Here is a 20,124-nt window from a genome sequence, read left to right as displayed (position 1 = left end):
AACTGAGGACTGGGACGTTGGGGAGGCTTCCAGACCCAGGCCTGCCAGGCCAGGCGAGGCCCGGTGGCTGGATGGGAGGATGTGGGCGGGGCTCCCATCCCGAGAAGGGGAGGCGATTAAGGGAGGAGGGAAGAAGGGAGGGGCTGCTGGGGAAGACTGAGGAGGACGGAAAGAAAGAGAAGGAGGGAAAGAGAAGGAAGAAGTAGACGTGAGAGGGTGGTGCTGGAGGGTGGGAAGGTAAGAGCGCGAGGCCTGGCCCGGAAGCTAGGTGAGTTCGGCGTCCGAGCCGAGGGGGCCCTAGCCAAAGACGGTGCTGCTACCCAGCCTGAGTATCTGGTCTCCGTCCCTGATGGGATTCGCGTCCGAACCGTCTGGAGTCTGCAGCGACCCAGTCTCTGGCCCTCGCCCAGGTTCCCTGCAGCTGTCTAGAGGTCCCCAGGAGCAGCTGCTGGCGAGACCGCTTCTTCAGCAACCTATGGTGAGTTGGATAATCTGTCGGGGATTTTCGAGGTGTTATCAGTAGTGGGAGAAGTTGGTGGGGGGCTCAGGCTGTAACCGAGGCAAAAGGTGGTCTGTTTTTCCTTCCTTCTCCAACAGTGGTGTTGCAGATGGGCATGATGTGGCTGAAAGGCGCCTCCATATATGCTATTGCGGCTACCCATTTCATTTTGAGGAGGTGCGGGCCAGGAGAGGCGGGATGGAGAAAAGGCTTTGGTAGGAGGTCATTCAGAAGGACTGTGGTGGGTTTAGGATGAAGGTTTGCCCCTGGCCTAAGGGTTTTGATTCCCTTGGACCGAAAGGGAAGGAGAGGAGGGAATCAACTCTGTTTCGCCATGAGTAGGGGACTGAGGGACTGCGACAACGGGAGAGAAAACAGAGCTAGTTCTGCAAAAGAGACTTTAGTTCTGCTTCGCTCTAAAGCGCGACCTGGGATAGTGGGACTTCGTCGAGGGGAGTGCCACCTAACTTGATCCCCTGCGCGGGGCGGCCCCGAGAGCTTAACTGCAGCTATAGAATTCGAACCCACCTCTAGGAGCTATTTTCTTAGACGTAGGAACCCTTGCATCCTGTTTTCTGTCTCTGTGTGTCTTTCTCTCTGTATGTCTCCTCTCTCTCTCTCTCTCTCTCTCTCTCTTTCTCTCTCTCTCTCTCTCTCTCTCTCTNTCTCTCTCTCTCTCTCTCTCTCTCTCTCTCTCTCTCTCTCTCTCTCTCTCTCTCTCTCTCTCTCTCTCTCACACACACACACACACACACACACGCGCACGCTGGGGAGGATATGTAAGGCAAAGGTTCTATGGACCATGGCGGGAATGCCAAAGGCTACCTGTGTGGGTCTTCTACCCTGTTGTGCCTGATGGGGAGGAGCCGGCAGGGCAAATGTGGAGCTTCTTGGCTCCCGATGTCCTAAATCAACCCCCAAAGAGTGCGGAATTTCGGGGTCCTTACAGACACTTACCCAGCCGAATTGGACCCCCGAGACTCAGAAAGTTTCCCGCCAAGGCTTTGATTGATGGTTTTCGAGTATCTGGGTTTATGAGCTGAAGGTTTTGTGAGAAGCTGACTCACCAATAGGGGCATATTCAGTAAACTGAGGCTATCAATTACATTTTGGAGAAGATTCTGGGAAGAAAGTGAAGCCTAATTGCCTACCACGAGTTGCAGCGTTCCTATTAACTCCAGAAGATGAAAATTTTCTTTGGTTTATTTTTTTAATTAAAAAAAAAACAGGGGAGGAAAGCGTGATTAGAGAGGAATCCTTGTGAACTTGAAATTGAAACAATTCCTTCGCCTGTTTTCTTGGTTTTTAACGTCGGGAGCGCTTCTACGCCAGAGAGTCCCAAGGGCAGGATATTCCCGAGGTCTCCATCGTCCGCCCCTTCCACTCTCCCCTTGTTCCGCATGTGCCAGTCACCAGCACATCTCTATCTCCTTTCCCCCTAAAAATCAAATAAATAAATCAACAGTAAGCTATTTGCTCCCTCTAGCCCGTTTTCAGTTCGTCCCACCAGCAACGCCAGTCGGAAGGGTGAAATCGGCTCAAAAAGCTGTGTGGTTGGTGGTGAGAGCAGCTGTCGCTCAGGGGCGCCCGCGTCCTCCGCACCCGGGCCAGCGGTGTGGGATGGCGCCAGGCAGCCAGGGCCACCAGGAAGGACATGACTCCATCCTTTACGTTTCTTTCTTAAAGGTTTCCCACGTGCCCCCCCCACACCCCGAAAACCGAGTTTCTGGGGGGGGGGTAGTAAGGAAACCAACCAGGCACGTCGGGTTCCCTAAGCAAGAAACAGGGAACGGCCTCCGCAAAGAGGCCGGGTGGAGTAGACTCTGGGGCGGGAGTCCTCGGACTCGGGTCCTCGGTTGGACTCGCGCTACGACCTGCCTGAACAGGAGAGTTTGCGCTTCCCGAGGTTCGAACAGGCCTACGCGTGTGGCATCTTAGAATAGTCAGGTCATCCTAGTCATCGCCTGGGCTGTTTTGGTGAATTTCTAGAAGGAATCTTTGCTGTGATTCTGTAGCTGGTGCAAAGGAGGAAAGGGGTGGGGGAAGGAAGTGGCGTGCGGGGTGGGGGGGAGCTGGGGGTGGTGGTTTAAAAAGTAAGCCAAGCCGGAGGGAGAGGGACTCGTTCGCAGAGGTCGAGAGCAAGCCGAAAACTGTTCCCGGTTTTGTAGACTCTTGGGATCGCGCTGGGGTTTCCTTTCCGCGCCGGGTCGGAGTTGTAAAGCCTTTGGAACTCTGAGATCTGAAAATGGGATGCGCTCTTTCTTCGGTGACGCCTGTTTTGGAATCTTGTCTGGAGCTAGGAGCCCAGACGTCCGCCCCTCTGCCTTGAATGGCACCGCCGACCGGTTTCTGAAGGATCTGCTTGGCTGGAGCGGACGCTGCGGTCGGCCGACACCGTGCGGGAACTCTGGCGGTGCTATTAGACAGTGCTTCAGAAAGCCTCTCCCTCTAACTTTCCCACACCGCTCACACCCTGACACCCCCCGCGGCGGGCTGCGTTGGCTACGGGGTCAGCTACTTTTGGCTGGGAGCTAGTTCCGCTAGGGGTCGGATGCCTGTCGCTAGAAGCATTATTTGGCCTCTCGGAGACCCTGTGGAGGAAGCGCCGGAGTATGCAAGTGTGTTTGCGTGTGTGTGCGCGCGCGCTTGGAGGGTCTCCACGCGCTTTCCTTATCAAGTAACTCTGTCGTGAGGCTTTGGGAAGCTATCTCTGCGGTCCCTCTCCCGGTCGCATTTAAGCTGTGTCGGCGCTGCCAAGTGCAGCGTCTTCCTTGCACCCTGATCCTTCAGCTTCAGATAACCAGTGTCCCGGTCTGGCCAGATGGCACTGAGCACCGCAGGTAGAGACGTGTTTCAGGTCCCCTGCGCTTCTCGCCTACGACCATGGATCGCGCCAGCGGCTGGTGTCCCGCCGAGGGCTCCGCAGAGCAGGCGGGGACAACTCCCAGACGGCTGGGGCTCCAGCTGCGGGCTCGGAGGTTGGCCTCGCTCGCAGGGGCTGGACCCAGCCGGGGTGGGAGGGTGGAGGAGGGGCGGGCGGGCTCCTCGGTGAGCGGGGCGGGGCCTCTGGGTCCACGTGACTCCAAGGGGCTGGAAGAAAAACAGAGCCTGTCTGCTCCAGAGTCTCATTATATTCAAATATTCATTTTAGGAGCCATTCCGTAGTGCCATTCCGAGCAACGCACTGCCGCAGCTTCTCTGAGCCTTTTCAGCAAGTTTGTTCAAGATTGGCTCCCAAGAATCATGGACTGTTATTATATGCCTTGTTTTCTGTCAGTGAGTAGACACCTCTTCTTTCCCCTTTTCGGAATTTCACTCTGTCCTCCCATCCCTAATCGCTGTCTGTCCCTCCCGTCGGATTTCCTTTCCAGTGTCCACGCTCTGCTCTCAGGCAGCGCTGTCGCTCTCTTCCTGGCCTCTGCAGGTCAGACGCCCGAAGCGTGCGGGTGCCTTTTAAAGCGCGCGCACTGTCTTCTCAGATCCGCTGCCTTGCAAGAAAGGGGGAGCTCGAGGGGACCAAAGAGATGAAAGGTCCGCAGGTCGGGGCTGTCCCTCGAGGGCTAACCACTCCCTCCCCCGTCCGGTCCCACTCGCCTGGGAAGCCAGTTCCTTGCCTGCTCTTGTCAAAAAGACTGTGTACGCTTCGGAATCACCCCCACCCTTTCCCTGAGAGCAAGACTTTACTGAGCATTTTCAACGTACCGGCCACAATGAAATAAATCACAAAGTCACGGGGGCAGCCCTCTGACTCCTTTCTCAGTCACTGGACCCTGCCGCCCTGTCCAAGCCCGGTCGGCGCTGCTCTGTTCTCCCTCCCTCCTGCTCTTAACCAGCTGGGAGTTGTGGAAATTGGGCTGGAGGGCGGAGGAAGGGCGGGAGGTGGTGGTGGAGGAAGAGGGGGGGAGGCTGAAGGTCTGAAGAGAAGAGCGGTGGCATTTTAATTCTCCCTCCCCCACCCTCTGTTACCCCCTCAATGTTAACTGTTTATCCTTGGAGAAGCCACGCTGAGATCATGGCTCAGATAGCAGTTGGGACAGGATGGAGGCTATCTGATTTGGGGTTATTTGAGTGTAAACAAGTTAGACCAAGTAATTACAGGGCGATTCTTACTTTCGGGCCGTGCAGGGCTGCAGCTGGTGTGTGTGGGGGGGGGGAGTGTGAGGGAGAAAACACAAACTTGATCTTTCGGACCTGTTTTACATCTTGACGGTCTGTTGCTACCCCTATATTCATATGCAGAGACATATCTATTTCTCGCTATTGATCGGTGTTTATTTATTCTTTAACCTTCCACCCCCTCCCCCTCCCCAGAGACACCATGATTCCTGGTAACCGAATGCTGATGGTCGTTTTATTATGCCAAGTCCTGCTAGGAGGCGCGAGCCATGCTAGTTTGATACCTGAGACCGGGAAGAAAAAAGTCGCCGAGATTCAGGGCCACGCGGGAGGACGCCGCTCAGGGCAGAGCCATGAGCTCCTGCGGGACTTCGAGGCGACACTTCTCCAGATGTTTGGGCTGCGCCGCCGTCCGCAGCCGAGCAAGAGCGCCGTCATCCCGGATTACATGAGGGATCTTTACCGACTCCAGTCTGGGGAAGAGGAGGAGGAAGAGCAGAACCAGGGAACCGGACTGGAGTACCCCGAGCGTCCAGCCAGCCGGGCCAACACCGTGAGGAGTTTCCATCACGAAGGTCAGTTTCTACTCCTGGTCTTGGCGGCCTGGGGTTGGGATTGAGGGGCTGGGACCTGGCAGGGCTTGCTGAAGTGGCGGTGGAAGCCAAGCCCGGGGGAAGAAGAGTTCAGGTTACATCAAAGCTTCAAGTCCAGGAGGCCGAGAAGCAGGGCTGCTTACCTCCAAATTTCCAGAGCTGCCCCTGAAGGTACTTTACTAGAGCCCGTGGCCGGGGTGGGGTAGGGGTGTGGGGAGCATTGGGGAGAGGCGGCGAATGACACCACTCAGACGTGGGGTAGCCCCAGTGGTATGCTTTAGCTATATCAAAGCAGGGTTTTCTGCCCGTTTTATTCAAAGCACCTACTGAATTTAATATTACAGCTGTGTGTTTGTCAGGTTTATTCAATAGGGGCCTTGTAATACGATCTGAATGTTTCCTAGCGGATGTTTCTTTTCCAAAGTAAATCTGAGTTATTAATCCTCCAGCATCATTACTGTGTTGGAATTTATTTTCCCTTCTGTAACATGATCAACAAGGCATGCTCTGTGTTTCCAGGATCGCTGGGGAAATGTTTGGTAACATACTCGAAAGTGGAGAGAGAGAGAGAGAGAGAGGGTGGCCCCTCTTTTTCTTTACAGCCACTTGTAAAGAAAACTGTACACAAAGCCAAGAGGGGGTTTTAAAAGGGGAGCCCGAGGGTGGTGGAGTAAGGGTTGACACATGGAAATTATTAGGCATCTAAAGGAGGCTGGGAGATACTTTCTGTCTTTGGTGCTTGACAAATGCAAGCTAAGTTGCTGGCTTGCTAGCTGCTCCACTTCTCAGCTCCTTCAAATTAAAAGGCACAGCTATTTCCTCCCCTTAGGCTTCCACTATAATCAGAATTCACCCAATTCCACTGTTTTTTTAATTTTTTGTTTTTTGCTTTTCTGTCTCAGAAAAGTTCATGGGCCTTTTCTTTTTCCTTTTCAACTGTGCCTAGAACATCTGGAGAACATCCCAGGAACCAGTGAGAACTCTGCTTTTCGATTCTTCTTCAACCTCAGTAGCATCCCAGAGAATGAGGCGATCTCCTCTGCAGAGCTCCGGCTGTTTCGGGAGCAGGTGGACCAGGGCCCTGACTGGGAATGGGGCTTCCACCGGATAAACATTTATGAGGTCATGAAACCCCCAGCAGAAATAGAGTCTGGACACCTCATCACACGACTACTGGACACCAGATTAGTCCACCACAATGTGACACGGTGGGAAACTTTTGATGTGAGCCCTGCAGTCCTTCGCTGGACCCGGGAAAAGCAGCCCAATTATGGGCTAGCCATTGAGGTGACTCACCTCCACCAGACACGGACCCACCAGGGCCAGCATGTCAGGATTAGCCGATCGTTACCTCAAGGGAGTGGAGATTGGGCCCAGCTCCGGCCCCTCCTGGTCACTTTTGGCCATGATGGCCGGGGCCATACCTTGACCCGCCGCCGGAGGGCCAAGCGTAGTCCCAAGCATCACCCACAGCGGTCCAGGAAGAAGAATAAGAACTGCCGTCGCCATTCACTCTATGTAGACTTCAGTGATGTGGGCTGGAACGACTGGATTGTGGCCCCACCGGGCTACCAGGCCTTCTACTGCCATGGGGACTGTCCCTTTCCACTGGCGGATCACCTCAACTCAACCAACCATGCCATTGTGCAGACCCTGGTCAATTCTGTCAACTCGAGCATTCCCAAGGCCTGTTGTGTCCCCACTGAACTGAGCGCCATCTCCATGCTCTACCTGGATGAGTATGACAAGGTGGTACTGAAAAATTATCAGGAGATGGTGGTAGAGGGCTGTGGGTGCCGCTGAGATCAGGCATCCCTGAGAACACACACACAACACACACACACACACACACACATTCCCATCCAACCACTCACACAGACCACACAGACTGCTTCCTTATAGCTGGACTTTTATCTTAAAAAAAAAAAAAAAGAGAAAAAAACCTAAACATTCACCTTGACCTTATTTATGACTTTACGTGCAAATGTTTTGACCATATTGATCATATATTTTGACAAAATATATTTATAACTACATATTAAAAGAAAATAAAATAAGTCATTATTTTAAAGATAGACTATGGCCTTTTCATCTAATTTCCTGTTCCATTCCTTTCTCTTGAGATGGGGCAGAGGACAGAGCAGAAGTCAGGTGGTCATCAGAGGTGGTTAAATTGTAGTGACAGGAGCAAAGTGATGGAAGAGAGAGATGGCAATTGTCGGGATGAATTGCTGGCCGTTTGTATTTAATGTTACTAGGGATGCAGCATCCGCACCCATCTGGAAGACACATGCCCTGCCAAACAGTGGGATGAAAGGAGTAGGCTGGATGAAAGACTTCAGCTTGGGGTCTCTGGCACAGCTTGGCTTTGCCCACCTGTTGAATGTGTCAGAGCTGCATCCCAGTGTGAGAAAAAGGTCTCAACTCTACAGTGTCCCCCGTCCTGGCAGGCATCTTTGTATTATTGAACCAAATCCATCCACACACTTATGAATGTGGATGTTATGTGTGTGTCTCCTTTCAAATAGGGACTTGTTTTTTAGTCCCTCTCCCTTCCAGATAGGGTCTTGCTATGTAGTCCTGGCTGGACCAGGCTGGCCTCAATCCACCTGCCTCCACCTCCCGAGTGCTGAGATTAAAGCTGTCTTTTTGGGTTTTTTTGAACTGGATTTTATCCAGTACAACAAACAATGGGCCCTGCCATGAAGAAGTTTTGTAAGCACTCATACAAGATGTTGTAGGATTCTCCAGTGCTGAGTGACTGGTTACCTTTGCCCCACATTCCTCACCGGAAGGAAGGCTTTTCGCAGGTTCAGAACCCTAACATTGTGCTATGGAAGGGGACTTGGCAATTGGCTGAGACACTGAAGGGCCAGAGTTTTTAAGTGGGTCCCACAAAAGTGTTACGAGTCTGCTGAGTCATGAATCTCTTGACTTCTGTTTTTCCACTGTCTCCTCTACCACCCTCCGGAACAAGACAGAATATGATCTGTCCAGTGGACCTGAAATTTGCAGAAGGGGTTCTTCAAGGAGAAAACACTAATTTGGTGGCACAGTGAAAAGAATGATCTTAGCTGGAGCTCCGTGGGCAGAGGGCTTGCATTGGCATGATTCCAGGCTTGAGGCAGGGCGTGGTGGTGGAGGTGATGAGCTGTAATCTTAGCTCTCCCAGAGGATCAGACGTTTCAGGTCAGGCTCAGTTACACAGCAAGGTTTCTGACCAGTCTGGGTCAGGAAGACATAAGACCTTGTCTTTAAACAAAAGGGATGTGGGGGGAAATGGAGGTGTGCTTAGAGGTGGGAGACTCTTTCAGCTAAGGATAAGGACAGGAAGAAGCAAAGGGGAAGAAGGGACAAACCTTGGTCTTTCCTCATTCCTCATCTCATTAAGTCCTGGTCTTCTGAGGCTCTGGCAGGCTTGACTGGATTTGGGGTAGAAGCAGTGGGGGGGTCTTTATCCTCTGGGAAGGGCCAGGCGAAGTGCCTGTCTGCATTTGCCTCTGAAGGTGAAGTCTGGATGGTGTCCAGCACACAGCACAGGGACAGTTTCCTTTCTCTGTGTCACGTGTGCACATCCCTGAATTCTTTCACACATAGCGTTGCCTATGCTCCTGGGAGTCCAGTGGATAAAGCAGGACTCATTTTTGTTTTTAATTACTGAAGCTCTACAGTCCTGCAGAAGGAGCAGCTTAGTGGGAACCAATATAAATAGCAGTGGGGTGGTTGCCAAAGCCCCAGCTCCCTGGAGAGCACAGGTGGAGAGAGGAGGTCAGAGCCCCGGGCAAAGGCAACCAGACTCCCAACTCCTTCCTAGCAGGTTTCTTTCCCATTGCTCCAGCCTCACTGGCCACTGCCCTTAGATGAGAAGTACCGGGCCTGAACCAAGCATTTGAGGGAAGTCCATTGTGGGTTCTCCTTTGGGAGACCTCATTTTGCTTTGCCTGGTCTTCAGCAACTGTCTGAGAAGTCTGGATCATTGAAAGAAAGACCAGGATCTTCAGTTCCAATGGCCCTCCCCTGGTGTCTGTGGAGTTCAGGTTATATTCAAGGAAGCTCTCCCCACCCCCAGCCCTTCCACTGGCTTATTTTCAGGAATGGATAATGTTGTTTATTTGTTCAGCCAAATATTTGGTCTGGGGAATTTACCGTGAAATTCTGTGAATTGCATATACCTAGTTAACAAAATAGTCCAAGTGCCATAAGTCAGCATGGAAAACAAGGCGCCATGATGGCTTTAACCCTTCAGACTCCTGCTTGAAACCCTGTGCTAAGAAGGCATAGGAGGTTGGATTTGATTGTGAGGAGAGTCCCTAAATTAGGTTTTGCTTTAGACTAGGCCCAGGACCTTATAAGGGTTTGGATCTAGAGTGGCATCTCCCCTTTTATAGGTCCCTACCCCCGGAGAGTTGATTCCATGACTTGAAGAATGGGAGGAAGAATCGCCCTCGAGGAGTTCAGCAGAGTCTTAACCACATTAGAAGAGCTGCTGACTCGATCCCTGCCCACCCTTATACTGGAACCGGCTTCCTTGGAACTCGTGTGTGTGTGTGTGTGGGGGGGGGGGACGTTTGTGGGGGGGACTTTCGTTGCGTAATTCGCTTAGAACCTGCCAGGTGACCAGCTGACTTTGTTTTCTGTCGTGACGGTGCTTCTTTCCACAGTCCCCTTTGCCCTGGGGCAGCGTCACACTGTGAGGGCCCCCCGCGCGGCCCCGAAGCTGGCAGACCCCGCTTGTCATCCCAGGCTTTGGAGGAACTTCAAGATCCGGCCCCTGAGGCCTCCTCCCTCCAGCTCCTGCTGCAGACCGCCCGCAGCTGGGGCACCAGGGGGCGTCCTTACCCCCGGCCCCACCCCGCCTCGCCCCGCCCTGCGCGAGCGTGCACCTGGTGGCACCACCCCTAGTCCGGACTGAGGTTTCTGGTCCCCCAATTCCAGCCCACCGCGCTTCTGGCTCTTCCAACGCCGCGCCGCAGCCTAGGTGAAGCTTGCAAGGACAGGCGGTTCTGATTAGCGCACGCAGGTCCTTAGGGCGACTGCTTGGCATATTTAACGTGAAATGGGGTCACTCGGCCGCGTAGAGGCGCGGAGTCTGGGGATCGGAAAAGGGGAGGAGACTCAGTATGTGGAGGGATGGGAAGGGTTTGAGATCTTTAAGGGATTTCAGTGGAGCAGAGAGCAGGAATTGGAAGTGAGCTCTTGACATAGGATTCACGATAGCTGAAAACACTACAGGGACTTATAGGGACCTGCATGGCCTTGGGAACAAACCTAATAGCTGAGGATCCCTTGTAGCCGGCCCCTGAAGCTGGCCTCACTCAGCCTCTTGAGGCCATACAGAACTTCGGGTCCTGGCTGAACTTCCTGGAGAGCCTGACTTTTCTCTTCATCAATGTACCTGGTGAGAAGGGAAAAAATGAAGGCTTAGGGTGTGTAATAGTTCAGTGGATCGATTTCCTTCCCGCCAACTCCATCATGAGTGATGCCCGAACTTCCGCTGATGGCCTCTAGAAGCCGCGGTACCAGCCGGCTTTCCTCTCCAAAGGTGAGCCTGGGAAAGGAGAAGAAAGCTCACGCTGAGGCCCAGGTGTGCAAACAAACAATATTTGTTCTCAATGATCTTCTGCCTCTACCCAGCACAAATCTTACACTCTGCACACATTCTCTTTCAGAGTGAAAGAAATAAAGCCACCGCAACAAAAATGACCCAGCCTTAGAAGGCCGTCGGCACGTCCCAGAGGAACCCAGGATGACTCGTGGGAACGCCTAATTAGAACTGATGTACAGTATGTGTGTACAGTATGAGGGTTACCACGTGGTGCGAACTGGCACAATTCAGAAAATCACAGCTAGAGATGAACTCTAGGTTAAGAAGAGCCCAGGTCTGAGTGGGAGGGTCCCGTTCACCTGTGCGCTCAGCATCTCCTGACCAGTGACTGAGCAAGCCTTCATGTCTGTGACTCTTACCGCTGGGAAAAGTGCCTGGCTTTAGAAAAGATGTTTGAGGGGCCCTACGGTGACAAGAACTCAACATCTATGGATAAAAGCCGTGAGATGTCAGAAGTTTAAGATGTGCAGTGTTTAACCAAATCTTGAAAGAGAAGCGAACCTCCCATCAGCTGTTAGCTGTCCGGAAGATGGTGAGCGTCCTTGTGTATCTTAAAGCTCTATGGAAGTTTCCTTTTACCTTTGCCTTTTCGTCCTTCAAAATACCCCTTGAAAATGCTGACTGGGAATCCACATGCTGTGTAGTAGGCTGCTCAGATCGAAGCATCCAGAAAATATAAGGTTATTCAATCCAGCAATGTTTACCTCTAAAATGTAAAAAGAAAAAAAAAAGGAGATTGTTTGGTGAGGAAAGGGGAGACAGGATGAGCAGCGATCTGCTGAGGTGTTGCTGTGTTGCTAGCGAGAGTCTCTCAAACCTCGTTTTCAGTGAGTCTCTCCAGTTTCAATTTACATAACCTGATTTCTACCTAAAGCATTTAAGACAATGAAGTCCCTCTGTCCCAAACCCTTGAACTCCTAAGCCAAGGTCCTTTAGCAACATTTTGGGATAATTTTACTATAAATTTAGTGTGTGCCCCCCCCCGCCAGTTTTATTAATGATGCATTGGTCAACACATGGTTTTCTGAAGGGCTTAAGCCCTCCTTCCTAATGCTTCCCCGGAGTCATTTCTCGCCCCTCAAGGTAGCAGCTACTGACGTCCTGTTCACAGCTTCCTAGGTTCAGCAGAGAACAGCAATGTGTTCAGCTCAAGCTTCATGCCGAATTAATCTTTTAATCCTTGTCACTTGAATTTCAAAGCAGTTTGTTCAGTAGAAAGGCCTGAGGGAAGGGTCCAAACACAGGTTTGGGGGGAGGTGAGAGGAGACTTTCCAAGCTGACTTCTTACTTCAATTTTATATTAGTTGTTATGGGAAAATTATTGAATGTTCTTTTTTTCCTTTCTTTCTTTCTTTCTTTCTTTCTTTCTTTCTTTCTTTCTTTCTTTCTTTTTTCTTTCTTTTTTTTTTTTTTTTTTTTTTAGCAGCACTTTAAAANTTTTTTTTTTTGAGACAGGGTTTCTTTGTAACTTTGGACTCTGTCCTGGAACTAGCTCCTGTAGACCAGGTTGGCCTTGAACTCACAGAGACCTGCCTGCCTCTGCCTCTCAGGCGCTGGGATTGGGGCTGGAGAGATGGCTCAGCTGTTGAGGGCTAGGTTCACACCAAAAATATTAAATGCTCTTTTTAAGGACAGCAGCGGCTACAGTCAACATTCTACCCAGTACCCTTGAATTCAGCTATAATCCAGAAGTAAGAAAATGCATCTCCTCTGGAAACTGCCTTATAATGTCCTTTATTACGAAGGCTATGAAGGCTATGAAGCTTAAAGCGTTCACCCCAGAAGCCTCAGATTGAATGAAGCACATAATGGATGGGTCAGCCTGCCGTTGTTCCTCAGTCCAGGTGGTCGCTTGCCACTGTCTTGTTCTGCCTTTTTTGTTTCTAGTCTTTATTTAAAAATGATACTTTAGAAAACTTGATGAGAAAGCAAATTTCCTTAAAGCAACTATTTTGGCTTTCTGGTCTCCTCTTTTTGTCTGTATGTTCCCATGTTTTCTGTGCGGTGTTTATTTTGTTTTTCTGCATTTCTGATCAGGGTTATAACCTTTACATATTTTAAATCCAACTGTGTGGTTGGCACCAGTGTTAATGTGGGTAATCTCTGCTCCTTTGTGAGTGTAGAATTTAATTTCTAAACTTTGGCATTTTTAAAGCATCCCAACATCCTATTAGGGCCGTGTGCATCATCTCCAAATCTTAATAAAATTCCTACTGACTTCTCAAGGCTTAGCTTGTTCACTGTGTGTCTGGTAATTAAATGTTCTTTTGTGTTTTAAGTATCCCGAAAAGTGGGCCTATGAGGTTCAGGTGTTTTTCCTGGCCGGTTTTGTATCCACGTGATTTGATCTGCATCATGCAGTCTCTCTCTGAACCAAGTCCACCATTGCCTGAGAGGAAGACACACACTAAAGAGTCTGTCTCAAGCAGTGGTCACCAACCTCACCCTCATCCTTTCTGTTCTTGACTTCCCTTGAGGGTGGGGACAAAGGGAGCCAGAGTCATAGAAATGCAGTAATTACCAACTTGCAACTTACTCAACTGGGAAGGCTCTTAGGTTCAGTGACCTTGACAATGTCAACTTTCAGATTCCGGTTGGTTGGGGTCAGACACCAAGGCTCAGCGGCTGACTGCTTTCCACCAGCTTCTTTTGTGTGCCTTTATAAGGGCACACAAAAGATGTTTTCCCAATGGGACTCCCTCTTTATGAGGCCTGACCCTCACAGAAGCAAGCTAATCTCAGGTGACTGAGGTTAGAGCATTAAGATGACTTGCCTCAAAGGGTGAAATCATTTGTTCAATGGTACCTCAGAAGAGTTCATTTACCTTCAAAAGGTAAGCTCTTTTCATTAAATCCCCCCTCTGCTTCCCCTCAGACCAGACTTGTTTGCAAAGGGAAGCATTCCATTTAGCTGGAAAGCGGGCAGTGGGGCTGTTAGCAGCCACAGTTGCTTTTCCCAGTTTTTCAAAAATTAGCAGTGTAGTAAATGGGCTTCATCAAACTTTTCACTCCCCTAACACCCTCCCCCCACTCCTCCCAAGACCCCTCAGGCTCCTTAGCTTTTCAGGATGCAAGAGCTGTAGGATTTAGCATCTAGCTGTTAAGAGGAGAGTTTTGCTAACATGGTTTATTTTGGCAAGGTGTGTAGCCTTGCAGGTGAGCCTGGGAAACAAACGGGGGACTTCACCAGCGCCCTCTTCCTTTCTACCCACTTGTGATTTGATTTAATAACCCAATAGACCAGGAGGGAGCTTTTCACTGCTTGGTGCCACTTCGTATGGGAAGGGGTGAGGTTTATCTTGATGGTCTGCTAGCCATTTGGCTATCCTGCTTATTCTAGTAGAACACTCCTCCACCGCTCCAGTCCTGGTCTCTGGGGTCCTACGCTCACCGTAGGCTAGTGCTCATTTGCTTGGCGCTTAGCAAGTCTCCAGAAATAGCTCATAACTATATCATTAAATGTGTCCCACCTTAGAGACCCCAAAGCTTGATTAAATGGTGCTCTTCAACCATCTAGAAGACTGAACACTCCTGGAGTCTAGTAGGTGTGGGGTTTTACTGGTAGACCTTTGAATGTCTGTTCTTTCCAACCTGGGAGCTTAGTCATGGAAATCGGAAGGAAAATCCAAACCTTTAATAAGTTCTGTAGACAAGAAGGAGCAACCAGGGCTGGAGAGATGGCTCAGTGGTTAAGAGCATTGCCTGCTCTTCCAAAGGTCCTGAGTTCAATTCCCAGCAACCACATGGTGGCTCACAACCATCTGTAATGAGGTCTGGCGCCCTCTTCTGGCCTGCAGGCATATACACAGACAGAATATTGTATACATAATAAATAAATAAATAATTAAAAAAATGTTTAATAAAAAAAAAAAAAAGAAGGAGCAACTGCAAAAACAGGAGACTGTTAACCTTTGGAGCATCTGTGCAAGAATCTGCTTCCAGCAATGTCACGTAAAATCTCTAGTGTTAGATGACCGGCCGGGCTTAGTGACATGAAGAAAAGAAAACTGAAAAAAAAAAATGCTGGAGGAGAATGCCAAGCAGGTAAAGTGGCTGCTGCTGGTGCTTGGTGGAGGGGGCTTCCCTGCACGATTTGATCCAGGAGAGAGGACTTGACAGTTGGAGCAGGCAGAGTCTCCAGGAACTACTGCTTTCCCTAAAGGAGTTCATGAAGAGCCCGAGTTCCAGTTGGGTGTTTGACCCGATCTGAAACTTTAACAGATATATAATATTTTTATATATAAGAGTGATTGAATATCTGTGGTGTAATGTTGAGATTTCCCTCTCTCCCTCTCTCCCTCCCTCCTTCCCTCCCTCCTTCCCTCCCTCCCTCCCTCCTTTCTTTTCTCTCTTCCTTCTTTCCAAGTGGATTTGGAATGAATAGAAATGTGGCTATTGCTAGGGAAAAAAAAAGCTTTCATAAATGAAAATGAATGCTCCCTACATTAATTTAATGGGACACTAATTAAAATCTTAAAATATTTCACAGAGCATGAAAGATGCTCACAGAGGCCAACAAAGTGAGGAGGAACAGACTGACCTTAGATGACATAAACTTGTAATTAAAGGCATCTTTGCTGTTGAAGCTGGAGAGATGAACGCATCAGTGCAGAAGCAGAGAGCTGGGAGGTGGAAGGTGTTTTAGTACATCAACAGACAAGCTAGAAGAAAACCACAGCCCAGGAGCTACTAAGACGTGCTATTTGGTCAACGTGTTCTATGTAGATATTCATGTTACACTAAACTCAAGAAGTGTCTGAACAGACTAAAGAAGATCAGTTGGAAATCACATTTGGGGCCATGGATAGGTTGAATTTCCTAGTATCCATCCATTCAGCCTTGTTAGAGAGGTAAAGAGCTAGGCAGCATATGTAAATGTTTAAAATGTGTAGTGAAATATAATGAGAGCAATACACCCAAAAAGACAAAATCCAAAGTCCAAAATATGATAAAACGAACCAATATTGACCATAACATGAGCACATTGCAGTCACAGTGAGGAAGGCTTTGTTGTCAAGGTAACCAAAGAGATGCTTTAGAGCAGAGGGTGGCCAAGGTCTGCAAAGCCCAGGTATCTCTGGCTTTGTAGACTGAAGGTCTTAGTCTGACCTAACTGTTCGCCTCTGTGATGAAAGCAGAAAAGCAGTCACAGAACAGCGAATGAGTGCTCATGGCTTCATCTCACTAGTTAGGAAACATGGAAATGTGAATTTTAGGCACTTTTGCATTTCATGAAGTGGTCCTCCTGATTTTTAAAAACTCTTTTAACTTCCTAGCCCATGGGCTGCATGGTGGTAGACCCCTAGCACCATAAAAAAAAAGACAAACCAATCAACCGAATGAACACATGATGGGTTGGGTTTGAAAACAACTTGTTCCTTGAAATAGTAGTCTCAAAAACTCCGGGAAAAAAGATGCATGGTACATGCTTGGAAAATCCTGAAATCTGCATTACCTGTCTACACATTTACAATTAAACACCGCATTTCCAAGGCTTTGAGAAGTCCTAGAGTGAGAACCCAGTATAAACTGCTCAGCCTAGGCACACCTGTCTTAGTTGGGGTTTCTATTGCTGTGAAGAGACTCCATGATCTTGACAAGTCTTATAAAGGAAAAACATCTAATTGGGTAGCGTACATTTCCAGTGGTCTATTATCCTCATGGTGCAACATGGTGGTGTGCAGACAGACACAGTGCTGGAAAAGGAGCTGAGTGTCCTACATCTTGACTTGCAGGCAACAGGAAGTGATCTGTCTCACTGGGTGTGGCCTGACCACTTATGAGACCTCAAAACCTGCCTCCACAGCACCCACTTCCTCCAACAAGACCACACCAAATCCAACCAGACCACACTTCCTAACATTGACACTCCCTTTGGGGGCTATTTTCTTTTGAACCACCGCAACACCTTAACTCATTTATCCCCAGAACCCCTTTTGTTCTTCAAATTTTCAATTCTACAAGGCCAGTGAAGTCTGGCTAATCGCCGTCTCTCTGAGAGGATCCGATGCCACTGTTCTCATGTCCAGCTGCACACCAGTAACATAGGCTTTTGGTTGGTTTTGCACCCACCGTATGGATGTGTTCATATCTTGGGTATTCATGTCTGCTAAAAGATTCCTTTACAAGATCTTCCCAAAGCTCTACCCCACCTTGTTAATCAATTTTCAGGAACTGTTTATTCCTAAAGAAAGTTTCCTCTGATGTTTTTTTCTGAAACTGCTTCTCACTACCTACAGGCCCAACTGTGTATTCATAGTCTTGTTCATCGAATGTTAGGGACCAGGACGTGGCCCAGTTGGGTTGCACAAGCGTGAGAGTCTGTGTTTGAATCTGTGTGCTTGCATGGAAAAGGGGCATGTTTGTCATCTCAGCACTGAAGAGGCAGACAGGAGGATACCTGGGTCTTGCTGGTGAGCCAGTAAGAAAAGTTGGTGAGATCCAGGTTTGGCAAAAGACCCTGTCCCAAAAATTAAGGCAGAGAGCAATAGCTGATGTAGGCCTCTGGCCCGTGCACTCACATAAATACACATGCATGCACACTCACAGATATCATAACACTTTCTCTTCAACTCAGCATATGAATATGAATACATTTAATCTCTTCTTTGCAATGAAGTTGACAATGCTTTCAGCTTTGCTACAATAGCCTGTCTTTCAAAGAACCTGCTACAGAAAAAAATGAATATAATTTAGTTCAGAGGTGGGGGGAGGAAGGGAGGTGGGAGAAAGAAGATGAGAGAGTATATTATAGACCACATTTTTCATATTTTGGAAATATTGTGTTATGCCAAAGAAAAGAACAAATGTTAAATTATCTAATTATCTCCTGAGAAAACCCCACATGGTGTCACGACCAGTTTAGTAGGCACCACGTGAATTAGTGCTAAGTCTACAGTACAGCTTAAGCAAAGGCTGTGCTATACACTCATGTAACTACACCCTCAGCGGTTGATATTTCAGTAAATGGTTTCATTTATTTGTTTTCTGGAACATAGGCAACTTGAAATGAGAAATATAAAATTGCTCATGTGTTTGGACATCTGAAGAGTAAATTTTTTTTTCTCAAGAAATTGATATCATAGCAAACGATTGAAACCGATTTTGCTGTGCTACTAAAAATGGCCAGAGCAAAATGGGTTAACACCTGGACTTGTGTTTATCAAGCCATGCTAAGAGAAAAGAGCAGAAAACAAAGTGCATGCCATCTGATTCTCTCTATAAAAACACACACTCATCCACTAAACAGCTAAATAAGAAATTAGTGCAAATCTCACCTGTGGTAGCATTTGCCTGAGCAGTGCACAGAAATTACATTAGCGCAAATCCCACCTGCGGTAGCGTTTGCTGGTGCAATGTACAGAAATTGACAAATGAGAGACAAGGGGAGGTTGTGGGCACCGGGGAGAGAAAACCGGTTTTGGACATACTTTGATTTATCTGAGGTCAAAGACAGGAGACTAACTATCCTGAATCAAAGGTGGTAGGGCCTGCCTCATTTGACTTCCAGCTGAGTCTGTGCCTGGCGTTCCAAAGGCATGCCTATTTCTCAGCAAATTTCATTTTATTGTATTCGAGGTCTTTCTCAAAGCAGAAGTGGCTACATATGACAAAGTATTTGTGTTAAATAAGATGCTTTAACATAAATGACATGGGGTTAGTGCCTAGACCTTGAACTTATTAGCTATGTTGTATTAGTTATAAATGGTTAACACACACACACACACACAAATAAAAATAAGTAAGTGGATAAATAAATGGCTAACAAACTGCCCGCTTTTTGAAAGATTAACTCAAGGGCGAGGGATTGGCCTCCTATTTGCAGCTGCTCTGTGGCCCTGCTGCAATCAGGAACAAATGGTAAGCTGCCCATCACGGTCCTGCAGACAGGGCTGTTTGATCTGTAGGGGGAGCAGCCATTGGTGTGTACGTGAGCGCGGTGGCAGAGCCATGGTAAAAGGAGGACTGTTATGTAATTATAGCATCCATAGCGTCTGACGCTCCTCCTAGCCCAGCCTAATAGTTTGGACTGTGAAGTGGGCGTCATAAGGATGGTGAGAATTAATTAATGTTTATGAAGACTTGTCCAGATTCATGGGCGAAAAGTACTTTATGGGCAAAGTGGTGCAGTGTTTGGGAGAAGATGTCCTCTTTCTCCTAAGCTGCAGGTCACAGCTGGCCGGGTAGACGTCTTGCCATTTCAAAGTAAACATTTATTTAAATTTTTTTTTTTTTGAAAATTTTGGGTAGACTACTTACCTTATGAGTCAGATTTGTCTGGAGTGTTTGGTCCTCATAAAACTTAAAGATTTGATGTTTGACAGGGCTTAATGCATGCCAGATACTGTCATTGTCATCCATGACACATACTGTTGACTGCCCAGTACAGACTTGCTATCACACCACTTTACAGTGTATATAGTAAATGAGCTATAGTATACAAATACAATCATTTATAGTTCAGAGTAACTCACACCCGAACGCAAAACAGTACATTAGGTAAAAATTCACATTTGAATTATTCAAGCATAATTTCTTTATCTTGTCTTACGAAATTAAAACATTTTGTGCCATTGAGATAGCTTAGTGTGTAAAGGCACTAATGACCTGAATTTAATCTTTGGGACCCACGTGCAGGTGGGAGAAGATCAACTCCGAAAAGTTGTCCTGTGTCCTTCACACTTTAGTGATGGCATAGGGTATAGGTGACCCCCACACCTCCTGCACAAACATACACACAAGAGTTAAAAACGAAACACTTTACATTTTAAGTATTATTAGTGTACTCACACATAATTTTAATAGGAAAACAATCTCTGTTTACTGTCCTTTATAAGAAGATTTGGACTGTGAAGGCAGAGAAAACATGCCATTAAAATTGTGATGTCATTGACTCCCCTACATGATGTTACAAATAGAAACCTTTTTACTTAAACTTCTCAATGTGACTTAGGCTGAAAGATGTCACGACAATCCTCACCCTGTGTTCTAAGTGATACGGGGTGCAGGCAGCAAAAACATTGTTAGGCAGACACAGAAACTCCATCCTGCTTCATTTAGAACCACTTGTTATTCATTTGAGAATGCCCCTTCTTTGTATTTAAAAGAGATTCTTAGAGTAGCCTTAATATGATGTTGTCCTTTTCCTGTGAAATAAGCTTAAGCTGGCGGTTTATCATTCACACGTGTTTCACTAGGCTAAGCCCCTTTAATACCGGGCCTGCAAAGCGAGGGGTCTTACTCCAAGACGGACGACTGGCGGCATCAGATGCGTTTGCGCCAGCCTTCGATTCCGCTGACATTTTGTTTGA

At 48.2% G+C, this 20,124-nt stretch overlaps 1 protein-coding gene and 1 long non-coding RNA gene across 6 annotated transcripts; both read left to right on the top strand.

Moving 5' to 3' along the window:
• Positions 1-224: 224 nt before the first annotated feature.
• Positions 225-7,283, top strand: Bmp4 (bone morphogenetic protein 4). Of its 5 annotated transcripts, none has more exons than XM_050162351.1 (4): positions 225-478; positions 3,651-3,775; positions 4,811-5,190; positions 6,155-7,283. In XM_050162351.1, exons 3-4 carry the CDS (start codon positions 4,818-4,820, stop codon positions 7,009-7,011), a joined length of 1,230 nt encoding a protein of 409 aa, XP_050018308.1. In that variant the 5' UTR covers positions 225-478; positions 3,651-3,775; positions 4,811-4,817; the 3' UTR covers positions 7,012-7,283. The 5 variants fall into 5 exon arrangements, with proteins under 5 accessions (XP_050018308.1, XP_050018309.1, XP_050018312.1 ...); XM_050162352.1 differs by lacking the exon at positions 225-478 and adding an exon at positions 2,514-3,117; XM_050162355.1 differs by lacking the exon at positions 225-478 and adding an exon at positions 3,072-3,339 and having other exon boundaries at positions 4,864-5,190.
• A 3,247-nt stretch (positions 7,284-10,530) lies between these two features.
• LOC126513818 (uncharacterized) lies at positions 10,531-12,988 on the top strand. The gene is made up of 3 exons (XR_007595443.1): positions 10,531-10,792; positions 10,878-11,345; positions 12,444-12,988. It is a non-coding gene; the product is annotated as an uncharacterized lncRNA (long non-coding RNA).
• The last annotated feature ends 7,136 nt before the right edge of the window (positions 12,989-20,124 follow it).

The sequence above is a fragment of the Alexandromys fortis genome, unplaced genomic scaffold, assembly GCF_014885135.2.
Source record: "Alexandromys fortis isolate MF-2015 unplaced genomic scaffold, M_Fortis_MF-2015_v1.1 scaffold_130, whole genome shotgun sequence".
Lineage (NCBI taxonomy): Eukaryota > Metazoa > Chordata > Mammalia > Rodentia > Cricetidae > Alexandromys > Alexandromys fortis.
The sequence above is the reverse complement of the archived record's forward strand: the minus strand, read 5'-3'. Positions and strand labels throughout refer to the sequence as shown.

What these genes read in the sequence shown, in the direction of transcription:
- Bmp4 (XM_050162350.1), top strand. Translation starts at nt 3,383, where the DNA reads ATGGATCGCGCCAGCGGCTGGTGTCCCGCCGAGGGCTCCGCAGAGCAG. An exon ending in CTCCAGCTGCGGGCTCGGAG is followed by an intron (nt 3,478 to 3,650) that starts GTTGGCCTCGCT and finishes TATTCATTTTAG; the next exon opens with GAGCCATTCCGTAGTGCCAT. An exon ending in GAGGAGTTTCCATCACGAAG is followed by an intron (nt 5,191 to 6,154) that starts GTCAGTTTCTAC and finishes AACTGTGCCTAG; the next exon opens with AACATCTGGAGAACATCCCA.